At 47.2% G+C, this 19668-nt stretch overlaps 1 protein-coding gene across 2 annotated transcripts in view; it reads right to left on the bottom strand.

Annotated features, from left to right (window-relative positions):
- LOC126109669 (uncharacterized) overlaps positions 1–19668 on the bottom strand; it is a 359871-nt gene that overhangs the window by 186191 nt on the left and 154012 nt on the right. For both annotated transcript variants that reach the window (XM_049914720.1, XM_049914719.1), the window contains exon 4: positions 2596–4577. In XM_049914720.1, coding sequence (XP_049770677.1) covers positions 2596–4577 — 1982 coding nt within the window. The remainder of the gene's footprint in view (positions 1–2595; positions 4578–19668) is intronic.

Below are 19668 nucleotides of genomic sequence, written 5' to 3'. Positions count from 1 at the left end.
GTTCATACCAGGTTTTTAGTCTGCATCCAGTACATACACATCGCCACAGAATGTGTGGTGGGTGGTAGAGAGTACAAATAGACCTTAATATTGGTCTGGCGTTCAGATCGAAGACTGATATGAGGCTTCCCAAATACACTATGTGATCAAACGTATCCGGACACCCCTAAAAACATACGTTTGTGCTGCCACCTACTGCCAGGTACTCCATATCAGCGACCTGAGTAGTCATTAGACATCGTGAGAGAGCAGTATGGGGCGCTCTGCGGGACTCACGGACTTCGAATGTGGTCAGGTGATTGGGTGTCACTTGCGTCATACGTCTGTACACGAGATTTCCACACTCCTAAACATCCCTAGGTCCACTGTTTCCAATGTGATAGTGAAATGGAAACGTGAAGGGACACGTACAGTACAAAAGCGTACAGACCGATCTCGTCTGTTGACTGACAGAGACCGCCGACAGTTGAAGAGGGTCATAATGTGTAATAGGAGACACCTATCCAGACCATCACACAGGAATTCCAAACTGCATTAGGATCCACTGCAAGTACTAAGACCTAGGCGGGAGGTGAGAAAACTTGGATTTCATGGCCGAGCGGCTGCTAATAAGTCAAAACATCACGCCGGCAAATGCCAGAAGATGCCCGCTTGGCATCTTGGCAAGTAGGGAGCGTAAACATTGGACGATTGCACAGTGGAAAAACGTTGTGTTGAGTGACGAATCACGGTACACAATGTAGCGATCCGATGACAGGGTGTGGGTATGGCGAATGCTCAGTGAACTTCAACTGCCAGCGTGTGTACTGCCAACAGTAAAATTCGGAGGCGGTGGTGTTGTGGTGTGGTTGTGTTTTCCATGGAGGGAGCTTGCACCCCTTGTTGTTTTGCGTGACAGTCACAGCACAGGCGTACATTAATGCTTTAAGCACCTTCTTGCTTCCCACTGTTGAAGAGCAATTCGGGGATGGCGATTGCATCTTTCAACACGATCGAGCACCTGTTCATAATGCACAACCTGTGGCGGAGTGGTTGCGCGATAACATCCCTGTTATGGACTGGCCTGCACAGAGTCCTGACCTGAATTCAATGTAACACCTTTGGGATGTTTTGGAACGCCGACTTCGTGCCAGGCCTCACCGACAGACATCGATACCTCTCCTCAGTGCAGCACTCCGTGAAGAACGGGCTGCCATTCCCCAAGAAACCTTCCAGCACCTGATTGAGCATATGCCTGCGAGAGTGGAAGCTGTCATCAAGGCTAAGGGTGGGCTAACATCATACAGAATTACAGCATTACCTATGGACGGCGCCACGAACTTGTAAGTCATTTTCAGCCAGGTGTCCTGATACTTTTGATCACGTAGTGTAGCTCAACTCCTTTACTACCTTTCGGGCCTCATTTCTAATCAATTCCCTCAGAAACGCCCGATTGAATTCGACTACACTCTATTCCTCTGATTTCACTTTTATTGAAGTTCATTTTATGATCCCTTCTCAAAACATTAACCTTCCACGTTCAACTACTCTTCCAAATCCGTTTCAGTTTCAGAGAGAATTACATCACCAACAAACCTTCAAGTTTTTATTTTCTCTTCCTGAACTTTGATTCCCTCCAATCTTCTCCATGGTTTCCTTCACAGCTTCCTGAATATAGATATTGAATAAGTTATGTCTTGGCTAAATAAAAGCCTGTCGCACTCCTTTCTCAGCCACTGTTTCCCTGTGATGTCCTTTGACTCTTGTAACTGTAGACTGGTTTCTGCACAATTTGCAAATAACCTCTCTCTTTCTCCATTTTATCCCTGCCACTTTCATAATTTCAGAGACTGCAGTTCAGTCCGCATCGTCAAAATCTTCCTGTAAATTACAAATGCTCCAATGTAGATTCGCCTTTCTTCAACCTGTCTCCTAAGACAAGTCGTAGGATCAGTATTGAATCACATGTTCCTACATTTCTTCAGTACTCAAACTGATCGTCCCAGAGGTCAGCCTCTACCAGTTTTTCCATTCCTACGTAAATAGTTTGTTTCAATACTTTGCAACCATGACTTATATTACTCAATTATACTTACACCTGGCAACACTGCCTACTTTCGAACTGGAATTATTTCATTCTTCCTCAAGTCTGAGAATATTTCACCTGTCTCATCTCTCTTGCTCACCAGGCGGAATAATTTTGTCTTGGATGGCTTACCCAAGGATCACAGTAATTCTGAGGAATGTCATCTACTACAGAGATCTTGTTCCCACGTTTATATACATTTCTGAATTCATTCAATCTCTTCCATCACACTTAGTATCGATCCTCGGCAAATGGTTCAAATGGCTCTGAGCACTATGGGACCTAACATCTGAGGTCATCAGTCCCCTGGAACTTAGAACTACTTGAACCTAACTAACCTAAGGACATCACACACATCCATGCCCGAGGCAGGATTCGAACCTGCGACCGTAGCGGTCGCGCGGTTCCAGACTGAAGCGCCTAGAACCGCTCGGCCACACTGTCCGGCGATCATCGACACATTGATAACTTACAACTTATTTAAAAATAACTATGTTGTTGTAGTAATAGCAAAATTATATTTTACTTACCTGTTATCAGAGGCTGACATTTTAAATGGCGGAACTGCTTCGGCTGAAGAGATATCTGGTCCTACAACTTCTCCGTTGCCGAAACCAGAATTTGGGGTCACTTTATCGTTCCCGCGTTTGGAGACAAAGTTCTCTGCATCAGCGCATCCGACAATTTTGTCCAACGCGTTTTCTCTCACACCATTACAACTGTAATTCCGTAGGCTGTTGGCCACACTGTTTCGCTCCAAATCTGGGAGGCGCAACTCTGTTGCAGGCTTAGGCCATATTGTCCTTAACACACTTTCTTCACTTCCAGATTCTGGACTCTCTTGCTCACATGATTGCCCATTACCTTGGCCTCCAAGTGATGCCGCATCACCTTTGAAAAACTTGCTTTTCTTACCATACGACTTCCTGTAGCCTTTCATGCAACCATCAGAAAACATTCTGTTCTCAAAGGAAAGCAGAGACGGTTCACTCGATATCTCCAAATTATCTATGCTTCCAGATTGTTCAACACACTTCTGGGAAGTTTCCTCTCTCGGTGTGAGCCTTTCCGAGGTATAATGTCTGATTTCGTCGCAGGTTAACTTTCTGAGCACAACCACTGGTTGCAAAGAGGAAGACACGGCATATGAAGCGCTCTGACAATCGTCACTACTCGTTTTATTTTCACAACCTGGTACATTTGATTCAGCTGCGCTCTCTACCGTGTCACAGTCTGCAGTGGAAGAATCACAGTCACTATTCGCTACATTCCCAGACAGACGACCGCTAACGCCAACTTCTAGTGCGGATGTTACACTTTTCCTACTACTTTTAACAGAACTCTCTTGCTCACACTGTACAGCCTCCCTGGTTGGACCAGACTGATTAACAATATCGCCATTCTGAGAACGTTGCAGTTCATTTACATCCGCGAGTATTTTTTCGCATCCTTCTGACTGATCTTCAAACAAACCACGTACACAACTTCGCGTACCTCTTTCATATTCTTCTGAATGTTCATCTGTCCTCCTAACTTTAACAATGCCGTTGTCTTTAATGGGAGAAGTCTTTCTCTTTGCACAGCCACCTGGTCCAGGTTTCCTCGAGGGCAAGGTTTCTTTCCAAATGCTGCTCCCTTCATGTACTCCATTCACTTGGATACGTGTTGATAGCGCGGCTCTTTCTTCATCTAGCTCCGCACTGCAGTCAGCCACTTGCTTCGAGCTACGTCTTCCATTACTGGACAACCTAGATTCACCAAGTACAGTTTCCTCGGACCCACTTCTTTTCTCCTGCAAAGCGGCACTTTTCATTTCTTCATATTGTATAGTATGACCGTTCCGATCAGCTACAAAAACATTTCTTCTCTCTGCTGGTGTAGATGTAGCCAATGGATTGCTGTTCGGAGCATGAGATCCATTTCCTTTTCCCAGTAATCTCGCATCTTTCTTACCTCCAAATTTAATACGAATTGAGCTAGGCAAATACCTCCCGTTGCATACTCCATTGACTCTCCCATTTAAACCGCTGCTGCGAGTCGGCCACTTTGGTTCAGTTACAAAAAATTTTCTCCTCTCACCGGGCTTGGATGTAGCTACGGTAGTACCATTGACAGCACGTTGTGCTGTTAACTCTGTAGATTCATCATGTAATTTATCTACCATCACAACAGGTTGTAATGAAGGCAAAGTATAATGATTTGCACTGTAGAACAGATTAGATAGTTTCAATGATGCCGCCGCTTTCATTAGCAAATTCTCTCTTCCTTTACCTATTTGGGCATCAACAGGTAGTCTGGCACTGGTGGAAGGCCGATTGGTCAAATTCTTTACATTCCCAGAACGAATTCTCTTTTCTGAGTCACTGTTACACTTCCTCCAAAAGTCTTCCTGCCACGAGTCCGTAATACATTTCCTGTCGAGTTCGCCTAACTCCCGAGGGGCCTCCGACCTGTCCAGTCCCTTCATCAAAATGTCTATCGTTCTCCGGGTACGACCCTTTTTATGGCTCTCCTGGAATGGAAAAGAAAAGAAATTATAAGTCAAAAACTCTTGCCATTTTCAATTAACATGCAGAGTGGAAGTGGAAAATGTTGTGTGTGTGTGTGTGTGTCTGTGTGTGTGTGTGTGTGTGTGTGTGTGTGTGTGTGTGTGTGTGTGTGTGTTTTGGGTGGTCAAAGGCGAGGTTATCAGTGCCATACAAATATTAGAAAGAATGGAAATGGTAAACAAAAGGGGAAGAATAAGTCTTACACAAATACATTCATTCCCTCCCAACCTCGTGCATGGTCATCCACACAAGCAATATAAGAGAAAATCTAAAATACACTACTGCCCATTAAAATTGCTACACCAAGAAGAAATGAAGATGATAAACATGTATTCATTGGAAAAATATATTATACTAGAACTGACATGTGATTACATTTTCACGCAATTTGGGTGCATAGATCCTGAGAAATCAGTACCCAGAACAACTACCTCTGGCTGCAATGGTTGGTTGGTTGGTTGTTTGGGTAAGGAGGCCAGACAGCGTGGTCATCGGTCTCATCGGATTAGGGAAGGATGGGGAAGGAAGTCGGCCGTGTCCTTTCAGAGGAACCATCCCGGCATTTGCCTGGAGTGATTTAGGGAAATCACGGAAAACCTAACTCAGGATGGCCGGACGCGGGATTGAACCGTCGTCCTCCCGAATACGAGTCCAGTGTCTAACCACTGCGCCACCTCGCTCGGTCTGGCTGTAATAACGGCCTTGAAACACCTGGGCATTGAGTCAAACAGAGCTTGGATGGTGTGAACAGGTACAGCTGCCCCTGCAGCTTCAACACGATACCACAGTTCACCAAGAGTAGTGACTGGCGTATTGTGACGAGCCACCACTGACCAGACGTTTTCAATTGGTGAGAGAGCTGGAGAATGTGCTGGCCAGGGCAGTAGTCGAACATTTTCTGTATCCAGAAAGGCCCGTACAGGACCTGCAACATAAGTTAGTGCTGACATGAGGAAAGTTTCCAACCGAATTCTCATACACAAACAGCTGTTGACCGGCGTTGCCTAGTGAAACGTTGTTGTGATGCCTCGTGTAAGGAGGAGAAACGCGTACCGTCACGTTTCCGACTTTGATAAAGGTCGGATTGTAGCCTATCGCGATTGCGGTTTATCGTATCGCGACATTGCTGCTCGCGTCGGTCGAGATCCAATGACTGTTAACAGAATATGGAATCGGTGGGTTCAGGAGGGTAATACGGAATGCCGTGCTGGATCCCAACGGCCTCGTATCACTAGCAGTCGAGATGACAGGCATCTTATCCGCATGGCTGTAACGGATCGTGCAGCCACGTCTCGATCCCTGAGTCAGCAGATGGGGACGTTTGCAAGACAACAACCATTTGCACGAACAGTTCGACGACGTTTGCAGCAGCATGGACTATCTGCTCGGAGACCATGGCTGCGGTTACCCTTCACACTGCATCACAGACAGGAGCGCCTGCGATGGTGTACTCCACGACGAACCTACGTGCACGAATGACAAAACGTCATTTTTTCGAATGAATCCAGATTCTGTTTACAGCATCATGATGGTCTCATCCGTGTTTGGCGTCATCGCGGTGAACGCACATTGGATGCGTGTATTCGTCATTGTCATACTGGCTTATCACCCGGCGTGATTGTATGGGGTGCCATTGGTTACACGTCTCGGTCACCTCTTTTTCCCATTGACGGCACTTTGAACAGTCGACGTTACATTTCAGATGTGTTGCAACCCGTGGCTCTACCCTTCATTCGATCCCTGCGAAACCCTACATTTCAGCAGGTTAATGCATGAACGCATATTCAAGTCCTGTACGGGCCTTTCTGGATACAGAAAATGTTCGACTTCTACCGTGGCCAGCACATTCTCCAGATCTCTCACCAATTGAAAATGTCTGGTCAATGGTGGCCGAGCAACTGGCTCGTCACAATACGCCAGTCACTACTCTTGATGAACTGTGGTATCGTGTTGAAGCTGCGTGGGCAGCTGTACCTGTACACGCCATCCAAGCTCTGTTTGACTCATTACCCAGGCGTATCAGGGCCGTTATTACGGTCAGAGGTGGTTGTTCTGGGTACTGATTTCTCCGGATCTACGCACCAAAACTGCGTGAAATTGTAATCACATGTCAGTTCTAGTATAATATATTTGTCCAATGAATACCCGTTTATCATCTGCGTTTCTTCTTGGTGTAGCGATTTTAATGGCCAGTAGTGTAGCTTATTTGTATCCAAAAAACCTGGGAAGGTATTCTGATACCACAAAATTATGCTCCCCACCTCATCGCTGGAAAAATGACACAAATTAGCAAATAAATAAATTATTCAGAGCGTTCGATGTGCGATATAAGGAAACTGACCACCTCTAAGTGCCAATAAGGAAGTCTTTGTTCCATGTGCCTTTAATTCAGAGGCAGTACGTTTTATCTGTGACAATACCAGTACAAAAATATTTTAACTAGTACAGCTGTAGCAACAAAAACGATTTCTCACCCTCTCTATGTATAAAAGGCACTAACTGACTGACACGTCACCGCCCAGCCCAAACCGCAAAGGATACAAACTTGAAATTTGGAGAACGTGTGAATCTTATACTGTAGGTGTCGTTTACGATGAGATTTTTCGAAATTCCGACCCCAAAGCGGTGAAACGTGGAATGAAGGACTTTTTTTTAAGAAAAGTAACTATTAAAGTAATTCTGAAGCTACACGTACGAAAATTGGTATTTGGTTTCTCGGTCACAAATAACGAAATACCTGTTTCAGCTGATATGGTGGGTGGAAGCTTTTTTTTGAAAATATACGCTGTCATTATTAAAGAACTGCTAAAGTATTTTTAAAGCTACATCTATGAACGCTGGTATTTGACTTCTCGATTACAAATAAGAAAATCGTGTTTCAGTGTCTTTGGGAAATTGTACTCCTCAGGGGCTGAAATAGGGGATGAGATTTTTTATGAAAATATTTTATTAGGAAAGCATTTTTGAAGCTAAATGGATGAAAATTTGTATTTGGACTCTCTGTTAGAAATAGAACATACGCATATCATTGTTTTTGGAAATTCAACCCATAATGGAGTGAAATAGTGGGTGAAACTTTTTACGAAAATAGTTCATTGCGAAAGCATTTTTAAATATAAATCTCTCAGAATTGGTGTTAGGCTTCTCGGTTAGAGATGAAAAATACGCGTTTCACTGTTTTTGGAAATTCAGCCTCTAAGGGGTGTGAAGTTGGGTCAGACTGATTCATTGATTCGTCATCGTCCAGCCCAAACCACTAAGGATAGAAACTTGATGTTTGCAGAGGATGTGGATCTTAATATGGGAATCGATAAGAGGGTATTGCCCGAAATTCTACTCCTAAAAGGGTGAAATAGGCAATGAAAGGCTTTTTGAAAATATGTCGCTATTAAGGCAACGTTGAAGCTAGAACTAGGAAAATTGGTACTTGATTTCTCAGTCAGAAAATATAAAATAAGCGTTTCAGCATTTTTGGAGATTCAACAAGTAAGAGGCTAAAAACAGTGTATGAAAGTTTCTTTGAAAATAAATAATTACTGAACAACTACTAAAGTATTTTTAAGCCTACAGCTATGAGAATTGGTATTTGACTTCTCGGTTAGAAAAAATAAAAAACTCGTGTTTCGGTGTTTCTGAAAATTCAACTCCTAAGGGAGTGCAATAGGGGATGAAAATGTTTAAGAAAATATTTCGTTACATTAAAAAAAATTAATTTAAATTTATGAAAACTGGTATTTCACTTCACGGTTACATATAAAGAAATATATGTTAGGGGATTAAAATTGCTATGGAAATATGTCCACAATAATGCAAAAGTCATTATTAACAAAAACTTTGGAAGTCAGCTACCAGAATCGTTTTTTGGTCAGAAGTACATTAGGAAAGGACCATGCTTATATATGGTCTTAATTTGCGAGAAAAGCTTAAAAGATGTTGCAGTTTGTGAACAACATGAAAATTCGATTAAATGTCTAGGTGAACGAAGCAGGCGGCGCTAAGCAAGTTTATTATATATTTTTTTTAAAGAGAACAACAAAATTTTGTAAAAGAATTCCCTCAGTATTGACTTCTGCTTCTTTCACAACTCCGTTCTTTGGATCAGATGCTGCAAAGTTCACTGTAAAACTTCCCATTCTGTTCAGGGAGAAATGGCAACATCCTTAACTTGTTTTGCAACTGATAAACATGACTGGTCTTACATATCAAGTACGACATGTCATATATTAGCCATGCTGTTTACACTTTTGAATACAATACTTTTGTTCCATTCTTCTGTTTCAGAGAAAGAGTTATTAACTGCTATTCGAGGTGGCTGAGTATGAGACACTGCGCCTGGAACTCTTGCACACCTGCACTGGTAACAGCGTTTCAGCAGCATCTTTAAAATCAAAGAAGGCAGTTGCACGCATTGGTATAACATAGAATGGGTTCACATCTTTAGCTGACAGTACTGCAGAGGGAAACACTGCTTGGCAAAAAGACCATGCACCTCCTAGTGATGAAAGTTTGAAACATTTTCGCTTGATCTGACACTTGGAACAAGTCTGGGGACTTGCAACGGAGTGCCAAGAACACAGTAGCACTGACAACGCGTTTTTGGGGAAAAAATAAAACTTACAACGTTTTTTATTTACACTCTTTCTCACTAGGGGTAAGATAGATACTGCCTACAGGAAAATTAAAGAGACCTTGGGAGAAAAGAGAGTTGTGCTCTGTGACATAACTCAGAAATGATAAGTTCACAAAGGTACATGTATCACATTGGAACAACCGAAATAAAATGTTCAAACGTACCTACGTTCTGTATTTTAATTTAAAAAATCTACCTGTTACCAACTGTTCGTCTAAAATGGTGAGCCATATGTTTGTGACTGTTACAGCGCCATCTATCACGAAGCGAAGAAAAGTGGTCCCTATTTCTTTAGGTGCTACAAGAATTTGTACTAAAAAATGGGGGTCCCTATTTTTAAAAAAACGCAGTTGATATCCGTTTGACCTATGGCAGCGCCATCTTGCGGGCCAGCCTTAGCGCCATCTGGTTTCCCCCTTCAAGCTAGACAAGTTTCGTTCTTCGTAGTTTTTTCGTTTGAGGCTTATTTCGTGAGATATTTGGCCCGGTCACGATCAATGGACCACCCTGTACACATCCCAACGCACTTGGTATTTTCTTCTAATAATTGTCTTATTGCGTTAAACCTTTAATGTATCATAACACAAGCTGCGGCAGGAAAGTCTCTCTAACTTTCAAGGTTAATTTTAAAATAGTAGTAGAAAAAAATTATATTCTGGCATTAGTAGAGTACAACTGTAACTTAATTATATGAGGTTTTAAACAACGGGTCTTGCAAGGTATCTCCCTCACTGTTAACTCAATCTACAGCCAGGTGGTTGGTTCGTTTGGGGGATTCAAGGGACCAGACTGCTACGGTCATCGGTCTCTTTATCCAAATACTAAAAGTACCCACAGAGAATAAAAAAAGTTCAACAGAATAGTAGACAGACGTCACAGAACAAGAGAAACGTAGACAAAGACCAGACAAAACGAAATAAAATCACACAGTGTGTGACGGTGGTTGGCCGACCATAGCAACAAAAAAAGGAGAAGCCAACCACCGAGAGACACATTAAAAACTCAGTTTAAAATCGTAGGCCGAAGGCCCGAATCAACACAAAAAACATAAACACTCAAATTAAATTAAAAAAAACCCTGCCCGAATAAAACGTAAAACTACGCATGCCATGGCAGAGTCATCAGTTAAAAGGGCAGGGAGCATATCAGGCAGCGCAAATGCCTGCCTGACCACAGCTAAAAGGGGACAGGCCAACAAAATGTGGGCCACTGTCAAAGCCGCCCCGCAACGACAGAGGAGGGTCCTGTGTGTCAGCCGGGTGTGGCCAATGCGGAGCCGACAAAGAACAACTGAATCTCTGCGAGTGGCTCGCATGGATGACCGCCACACACCCGTCGTCGCCTTGATAGGACGGAGTTTGTTTGGCGTGGGCAGATTGCGCCATTCAGTGTCCCAAAGCGAGAGAACTTCGCGGCGGAAGACTGCCCGCAAATCAGTCCCCGGGAGGCCAACGTCCAGAGATGGTTTACTGGTGGCCTCTTTCGCCAGGCGGTCTACATGTTCATTGCCGGGTATCCCAACGTGGCCTGGGGTCCACACAAAGACCACAGAGCGGCCGCAACGGGCAAGAGTATGCAGGGACTCCTGGATAGCCATCACCAGACGAGAACGCGGGAGACACTGGTCGAGAGCTCGTAAGCCGCTCAGGGAATCGCTACAGATAACGAAGGACTCACCTGAGCAGGATCGGATATACTCTAGGGCACGAAAGATGGCGACCAGCTCAGCAGTAAAAACGCTGCAGCCAGCCGGCAAGGATCGTTGTTCATAGTGGTCCCCTAGAGTGAGAGCATAACCAACCCGACCAGCAACCACCGAACCGTCAGTGTATACAACGCCAGAGCCCTGATACGTGGCTAGCATGGAATGAAAGCGGCGGCGGAAGGCCTCCGGAGGGACTGAGTCCTTCGGGCCCTGTGCCAAATCGAGCCGAAGGCAAGGGCGAGGAACACACCATGGGGGTGTACGCAAAGGGGTCCGGAAAGAAGGTGGAACGGGGAAAACTCCAAGACCGGAGAGAAGCTCTTTGATGCGGACTGCGATTGTACAACCTGACTGGGGCCGACGTTCTGGCAGGTGGACGACCGAATGCGGGAACAGAAGACGATCATTTGGATGCCCAGGCCAGCTAAAAACATGGGCAGCATAAGCGGCCAGTAAATGTTGGCGCCGCAACCGCAGTGGAGGGACACCTGCCTCCACAAGTATGCTGTCCACAGGGCTGGTCCGGAAAGCACCAGTGGCAAGTCATATCCCGCTGTGTAGTATTGGGTCCAGCGCCCGCAACGCAGATGGGGAAGCTGAGCCATAAGTCAGACTCCCATTATCCAGACGGGACTGGACTAATGCCTGGTAGAGCCGTAAGAGCACAGATCGGTCGGCGCCCCAGCTGGTGTGGATCAAGCATCGCAGAGCATTTAAATGCCGATAACACGTCTGTTTAAGCTGCCGAATATGGGGCAGCCAAGTCAACCGGGCATCAAAAACAACTCCCAAAAACCTGTGTGTCTCCACTACAGCAAGAAGTTCGCCGGCAAGATAAAGCCGCGGCTCAGGGTGGACTGTTCGGCGCCGGCAGAAATGCATAACGCAGGTCTTGGCAGCCGAAAACTGGAAACCATGCGCTACAGCCCAAGACTGCGCCTTGCGGATAGCGCCCTGCAGCTGACGTTCAGCAGCTGCAATGGCAATGGAGCTATAGTAGAGGCAGAAGTCGTCAGCATACAGGGAAGCGGAGACAGAATTGCCTACCGCTGCAGCGAGCCCGTTTATTGCAATTAAAAACAGGCAGACACTGAGGACAGATCCCTGTGGTACCCCATTCTCCTGGACTCGGGAGGAACTATGGGAGGCTGCGACTTGCACACAGAAGGTACGATGCGACAGAAAGTTTCGGATGAAGATAGGCAGTGGACCCCGAAGACCCCATCCATGAAGCGTAGATAGGATGTGATGACGCCATGTCGAAAAAGACAGCGACGACGTGCTGACGGCGCGCAAAGGCTGTACGGATGGCTGATTCCAGGCTCACCAGATTGTCGGCGGCAGAGTGGCCTTTACGGAACCCACCCTGAGCCGGAGCCAGAAGGCCCCGCGACTCGAGAACCCAACTCAACCGTCGGCTCACCATCTGTTCTAGCAACTTGCAAAGAACGTTGGTGAGGCTAATGGGGCGGTAGCTGTCCACCTCCAAAGGGTTCTGGCCACGTTTTAAAACGGGATGACAATGCTTTCCCGCCATTGCGACGGAAACTCACCCTCGTCCCAGAGACGGTTGTAAAGGTCGAGCAGGCGTCGCTTGCAGTCCACTGAAAGGTGTTTCAGCATCTGACAGTGGACGCGATCTGGCCCAGGAGCGGTATCAGGGCAAGCGGCTAGGGCACTGTGAAATTCCCACTCACTGAATGGAACATTGTAGGTTTCATGATGGTGGGTGTGAAAGGAAAGGCTCCGACGTTCCATCTGCTCTTTAATGGAGCGGAAGGCCAGTGGGTAATTACGTCGGAGTCAGTACTAACTGCTCCATTCAGTGAGAGCGCAGGGACGCTGACAGGGGTCCGATAGCCATAGAGGCGTCTAATCTTGGCCCAGACCTGCGATGGAGAGACATGGAGGCTAATGGTGGAGACATACCGCTCCCAGCACTCCTGCTTGCGTTGGCGGATAAGGCGGCGGGCCCGCACACGCAGCCGTTTGAAGGTGATGAGGTGTTCAATGGAGGGATGTCGCTTGTGATGCTGTAGCGCCCGCCGGCGATCTTTAATCGCGTCAGCGATCTCAGGCGACCACCAAGGCACAGTCCTCCGCCGAGGGGACCCAGAAGAACGGGGAATGGAAGATTCTGCGGCAGTAACGATGCTGGTGGTGACCGAGTGAACCACCGCATCAATGGCGTCATTAGAGAGAAGCTCAATAGCGGCAATGGAAGAGAACAAGTCCCAGTCAGCCTTATTCATAGCCCATTTCCTAGGGCGCCCAGAAGAGTAACGCTGTCGCAGTGACAGAAAGATCGGAAAGTGGTCACTACCACACAGGTCGTCATGCACACTCCATTGGACAGAAGGTAAGAGGCTAGGGTTGCAGATCGAAAGGTCGATGGCGGAGTACGTGCCATGTGCCACGCTGAAATGTGTGACGGCACCATCATTTAAAATGGAAAGATCGAGCTGTGCCAATAAATGCTTAATGGTGGTGCCTCGACCTGTTGCAACTGACCCACCCCACAGAGGGTTGTGGGCGTTGAAGTCGCCCAGTAACAAGAAAGGTGGCGGCAATTGGGCTATCAGCGCAGCCACGACATGTTGCGCGACATCACCATCCAGAGGAAGGTAAAGACTGCAGACGGTAACAGCCTGTGGCGTCCACACTCGAACATCGATAGCCTCTAAAGGTGTTTGCAGAGGGACAGAGTCGCTGTGAAGAGAGTGAAGGACATATATGCAGACGCCACCAGACACCCTTTCATAAGCTGCCCGGTTCTTATAATAACGCCGATAGCCACGGAGGGCGGGGGTTCCCATTGCTGGAAACCAAGTTTCCTGAAGAGCAATGCAGAAGAAAGGGTGAAGGCTGATAAGTTGTCAGAGCTCAGCTAGATGTTGGAAAAAACCGCTGCAGTTCCACTGGAGTATGAAATTGTCCATGGCTGAGAAAGGCGTGAAGGGACTAGGAAGGCAATTTACGCCGCTTGTTCACTCGCTGCCACCGATTCAGAACCCGGACAAGGGACATCCATGGCGTCTGAGGGACTGGCGAGATCCAGGTCTTCAGCAGACGCCAGAATCTCGACCTCGTCCTCAGAAGCTGAGCTTGTAGGAAGCGGTGGGACGGGTGTCACCGCAATGTCGGGATTCTTGGGTACCTTTTTCTTTTTCAGCTTATTTCGCTGTGCCTTCGGTGGTTCAGGCTGGGAGGGCTTCACTTTGTCAGCTCAGCGACGGACGACGACCGTGAGGCCCTACAACCAGGGACTGGTGGTTGTTTGAGCCACTTGCGGGTGTCTGCTTTTGTACCGGTCAGAACTTGCGAAGGGAGGTCCCCAAGGGACCCCTTCCTGGCGAGAGGAGCCGAAGAAGTCTTACGCTTCTCCGTCTGGGAAGGGGGAACCGATGTCCCCGATGGTTGGGGGGGCATTGCTCCTGAAGTAGATGGAGCAGGAGCAACAGGGAGTGAAGTGCCCCCCCCCCCACCACCATCAAGGGGGCAGGTGTGGTTCTCTGGCTCTGAGAGCTAACGGTGTGTGGTGCAGCTATGGGAACTGTAAGAGGAGCGACAGTGGCAGCATAAGTGGACGTCATGCGTACTGGATGCAGTTGTTCAAACTTATGCTTAGCCTCAGTGTAGGTCAGCCTATCCAGAGTATTGTATTCCATTATTTTCCGCTCCTTCTGGAGAATCTTACAGTCCGGCGAGCAAGGGGGATGGTGCTCCCCGCAGTTGACACAGATGGGAGGCGGGGCACATGGAGTATCAGGAGGGGATGGTCGCACACAATCGCGACAGATGAGGATGGAAGCACAGCGAGAAGACATATGGCCAAACTTCCAACACTTGAAGCACCGCATCGGGGAGGGGATATAGGGTTTGACATCACAACGGTAGACCATCACCTTGACCTTCTCAGGTAATGTGTCACCCTCGAAGGCCAAGATGAAGGCAACGGTGGCAACTTGATGATCCCTCGGACCCCGGTGGACGCACCTGACGAAATGGACACCTCGTCGCTCTAAGTTGGCGCGCAGCTCGTCATCGGACTGTAAAAGGAGATCTGGATGCGGTTTTTATCAATACCAAACTGGACCGCATTTTGGACAAGCCCTCCACCTCCCCAAACTTGTCCTCTAAATGCTCTACAAAGAACTGAGGCTTCACAGATAGAATGGATTCCCCATCAGCTCTGGTACAGACGAGATACCTCGGCGAATACGATTCACTGTCATTCATTGCCTTTCGTTCCTCCCATGGTGTGACCAGGGAGGGGAACGATTTGGGGTCATAAACGTTACCTTTAAAATGAGCCCTCGAACGCTTAGAGACTGCTGGTGGCTGTCCACCAGCAAGAGATGATGTGCCACGCTTCATTGCGTTTCATTCACCCTGATGCCACACTCCGACCAAGGGCCCTCCCCACGGGCGCCACCCAGCCACAGCAAGGGCCACCTGGCAGGATGGCCATTGCCGGGAGTCCTGATGCCCCAGGGAGATAGGCATCTACTCCTTGGCATACATGGGGAGTAAACGGTGCAGGCATCAGCAGATCGACCCCTGTGTTGTCAGGGGGCTACAACCAACAGGGTACATGGCAGCCCCACCAGGATACATGGCAGCCCCACCGCAACGGACTGGCTACCGTGCTGGATTTTAGGTGACATGTAGTCCACGGTCGCCATTAGTGCAGAAAGTGGCACTGCACATTGCACGGCGGAAACTGCACACAGGAACGTATCCATGCCCAATAGATGGAGAGCAGGCGGGACTGCAATGCAACAACGAATAAGCTGGAGAAAGATCTCAATGCAAGATGGACACAATGCACCAAGTAAGGCGCCCTTCCCCAATCGGCTCGCTCTTCGGAAAAATTTTGAGAGATGGAGGTCAAACCCAACAGGGGCCCATCACATAAGGCCGAAAAGTTTGAGACTCCTTTTAGTCGCCTCTTACGACAGGTAGGAATACCACGGGCCTAATCTTACCCTCGAACCCGCAGGGGGGCTACAGCCAGTTACTGAAGTTTTGTATATCTTTCTGAAGCAACTGTTGTACGAATGCGACCTGCTTCAAGGCGCTTGCGGAAGATTTCCCTCAAAACCGTAATAGAATTTCTAGGAGTGTGAGTCGTGGCACCATCAGGCTGAAACCACACTATTGCCAAATATATTTGTTGAAGACGTAGTTTTAAAAATGTTGTACAATGCTGACATACTGGTCAGAATTGATGCTAACAGCACGGTAGTTCCCATCAAAATAATAAGGCCCACGATGTCTTCAGTACTGTTTGCACACAAAATTGTTACTTTTTCACTGCGTTGAGGCACCTGATGAATTTCCCTCCAGTTCACACCACTCCATTAACACATACTGTGCTTGTTAATACGTGCAGAAATGTAGACAGCACTTTGTCGCTAAACAAAGCATGTGCATCTTGAGTTCTGAATCAACATTTCATATGCCTATAATCGATTTTGCCAGTCCTATGATGACAGTTCTTGAACAGTAACCATCAAGTATGAATGAAAGTGGAGGTCTCTGTGGAGAATTCGACACACAACATGGTTAGAAAGCGCTATGGTGGAAACAAGCTTGCAAGCAGAACGTTCAGGTGCCTGCAAAAACAATCTTCTAAACAGTTCTCTGTTTTCCAAGTTCGACTGTTCCTCATTGCTCCAACTCTCTTTTACACACCACCACCACCACCACCACCACCACCACCACCACAACATGCACTGAAGTTTTCCACAATAGCAACATCGACTTGTGGTCAGGAGAAGGGCTTCGAGGATGGATTTGATAATGAGCACTCACTGCAAGCTCTACTGCAACGATAAACCAGTTTTGTAAAAGTATGTTAGGATGGCAAGCAAGCTGCTCGTTTGACCACACCTTGTTTAAAAGTACTAACGAAAACTTCCACTACTACTGTGTCATTAGAGCTCATCTCCACCATTCTAACACCAACCCTTCCTTCACAACGTTGTCTTGAAAGTAGGGATACTGCCCTGCTTCAAACTGTACCGCTTAATTCACAGATTATGACAGCAGTTTATATTTTTAAATTCTGTAAATATAAGGGGTGATCAGAAAATTTCCATTTGCCAGCATTCGTACACAGTATATACAATGCAGCCAGACTCCTCTGTGGGTATACATGTAGGCAAGGAATTAGTGTGGCATTTGTGTCTTACCAACATGCAGGCGTTAAATGTGGAAATGTGAACTATGGTGAGATTATTGGCAAATGCGCCCAATGCTAGCTGCTTAGGGACACACACCGGTGGACATCCATTGGTGAGTGAAGACCGAGTATGGGGCAGCATGTGTGTCGAAAACCGCCAACGTGGAATGGTGCGCCAAGCTCCGTACGGGTCATGATTCAACACAAGACGCTGGTCGATCTGGAAGGCCAGTGTAATCCATTACGGATGAGTGGGAGACACTCGAGCACCCACCCTACAGTCTTCATCTCTCGCCATGTTTTTATAATGCATTCAGTTCCTTAAGAAAGGTCCTGTCGAATGAGGATGTGCAACAGGCAATTATCGACTTCTTCACGTAGCAGGATGTGGTGTGCATACTGTAAGACCTTCTGTACACACACCATCAGATTATTTGACTTGTTGCTGTAACGAAGTAGGCGAGTGTCAGCAATATGTCTCGTGGTCTTATCGTGGCGTGTTTATCTTCTGCCGTTATGTCAGACGATAGAAATGCCACTTGCACGCTTAGAGTAGCAGACTGACGGTGACCAACTTTAAACAGAACTTGATTAATTTTCACACACATTTATTAAAATAATAACAAATATAGACATTACGTAACTTGATTCTGGATGCTGTTTACAACTGACAATCTGAAGTTCTTTTGGTCTTGGTACGTTAATCTTATTCTCACATATCTCTGATACTTGACAAAGTGTCTATACATTTCTCTTCATGGCTATGTACAGGAATATGATGATCTTCTTAGGTGCAGAGTGAAACTTGACTATAGACTGGTACAGACTAATGCAGACTGGTACAGACTGGTGCAGAGAAATGCAGACTGACTAATGAGGGGTCTGTACACTCGTTATAATACCTCGCGCGTTCAGGTATCTGCGTGAGTGTGATCCGCGAGGAGAAAAGGTTCTACGTTAGCAACAATCTCATTGGCTGCGTTACATTTTAATACGCAGATCGGCGGAAGCAGAATTTGCTCCGTCTCTAAGGCAGCGCCATCTCGTAGTGCGGAGACGGACGAGCGCTGTGATGCGCTGTTGTGCTTAGCAGGGCGCGCTCTAGTGGGAAAGTTGTGTACGCGCTGACTACGCAGAGCTATGTACACAACACAGGACATGGTGGTTTAACAAATTTCTAAGCCAGCCCCGTTTTTTTTGTGGTTTTAGGGCGCACAACTTCAATGGTCATTAGCGCCCAGACTACGTTAGGAATGCACCGCGAGGCACAAGTTTAAAACAGCAACTAAAAGGGAAAACAGATAAAAGACAGACTGACAGGCATAGGATTAAAAAAAAAAAACAGCATAATCAAAGGTCCTTAGAGAGGTTGGTCAAGTTGATAAAACGAAGAACGCGAGCAGCTGCTCGTGGGTCATCCGCTAAAATGGCATCTAGACTACATGGCAGGCCAAGATCAAGACGCAGTGTGTTAAATTCTGGACAGGACGTTAAAATGTGGCGGACCGTCAGCAATTGCCCACATGGGCAGAACGGCGCCGGCGCAGCCGTCAGCAGATGGCGATGGCTGAACCGGCAGTGTCAAATCCGTAACCGCGCCAAAACGACCTCCTCCCGCCGAGAAGGGCGTGAAGAGGTCGTCCAAGCCGCGGGAAGAGGTTTCAAGGCCCGAAGCTTGTTGTCCGTAAGTGCAGCCCAATCGGCATGCCACAGCGATAAAATGCGCCGACAAATGACCCTGCTACAATCTGACGAAGGGACACAACAAGAAGCTGTCCGAGGCTGGAGGACCGCAGCCTTGGCCGCGGCATCTGCAGCTTCGTTCCCAGGGATACCGACACGGCCAGGAAACCACATAAAGGTAACCGGAGAACCGTCGTCCACCAGCTGCTGAAGAGAGCGTCGGATCCGGTGCGCGAAAGGGTGAACCGGATACGGATCACTGAGGCTCTGGATGGCGCTCAGGGAATCGGAGCAGATGACATAAGCAGAATGTCGGTGGCGGCAGATGTAAAGAACAGCCTGGTAGAGGGCAAAGAGCTCAGCTGTGAAGACCGAACAATGGCCATGGAGCCGGTATTTGAAACTTTGTTCCCCGACAATAAAAGAACACGCGACCCCGTCATTGGTCTTAGAGCCATCTGTATAAATGAAGGTCATATTAATGAACTTCGAACGAAGTTCGAAAAAACGAGAGCGGTATACCGAACCGGGGGTAACCTCCTTTGGGAGCGAGCTGAGGTCAAGGTGAACGCGAACCTGAGCCTGGAGCCAAGGTGGCGTGTGGCTCTCGCCCACTCGAAAGGTTGCAGGGAGTGAAAAATTAAGGTGTTGAAGAAGGCGACGAAAGCGAACTCCAGTGGGTAGCAGGGCAGAGACATACAACCCGTATTGACGGTCGAGAGAGTCGTCAAAAAAGGAACGATAAGACGGGTGGTCGGGCACTGACAGTAGCCGACAGGCATACCGACAAAGCAGTATATCGCGCCGGTAGGTGAGTGGCAATTCGCCAGCGTCAGCATGAAGACTCTC

Source organism: Schistocerca cancellata, chromosome 12 (genome assembly GCF_023864275.1).
Source record: "Schistocerca cancellata isolate TAMUIC-IGC-003103 chromosome 12, iqSchCanc2.1, whole genome shotgun sequence".
Lineage (NCBI taxonomy): Eukaryota > Metazoa > Arthropoda > Insecta > Orthoptera > Acrididae > Schistocerca > Schistocerca cancellata.
The sequence above is the reverse complement of the archived record's forward strand: the minus strand, read 5'-3'. Positions and strand labels throughout refer to the sequence as shown.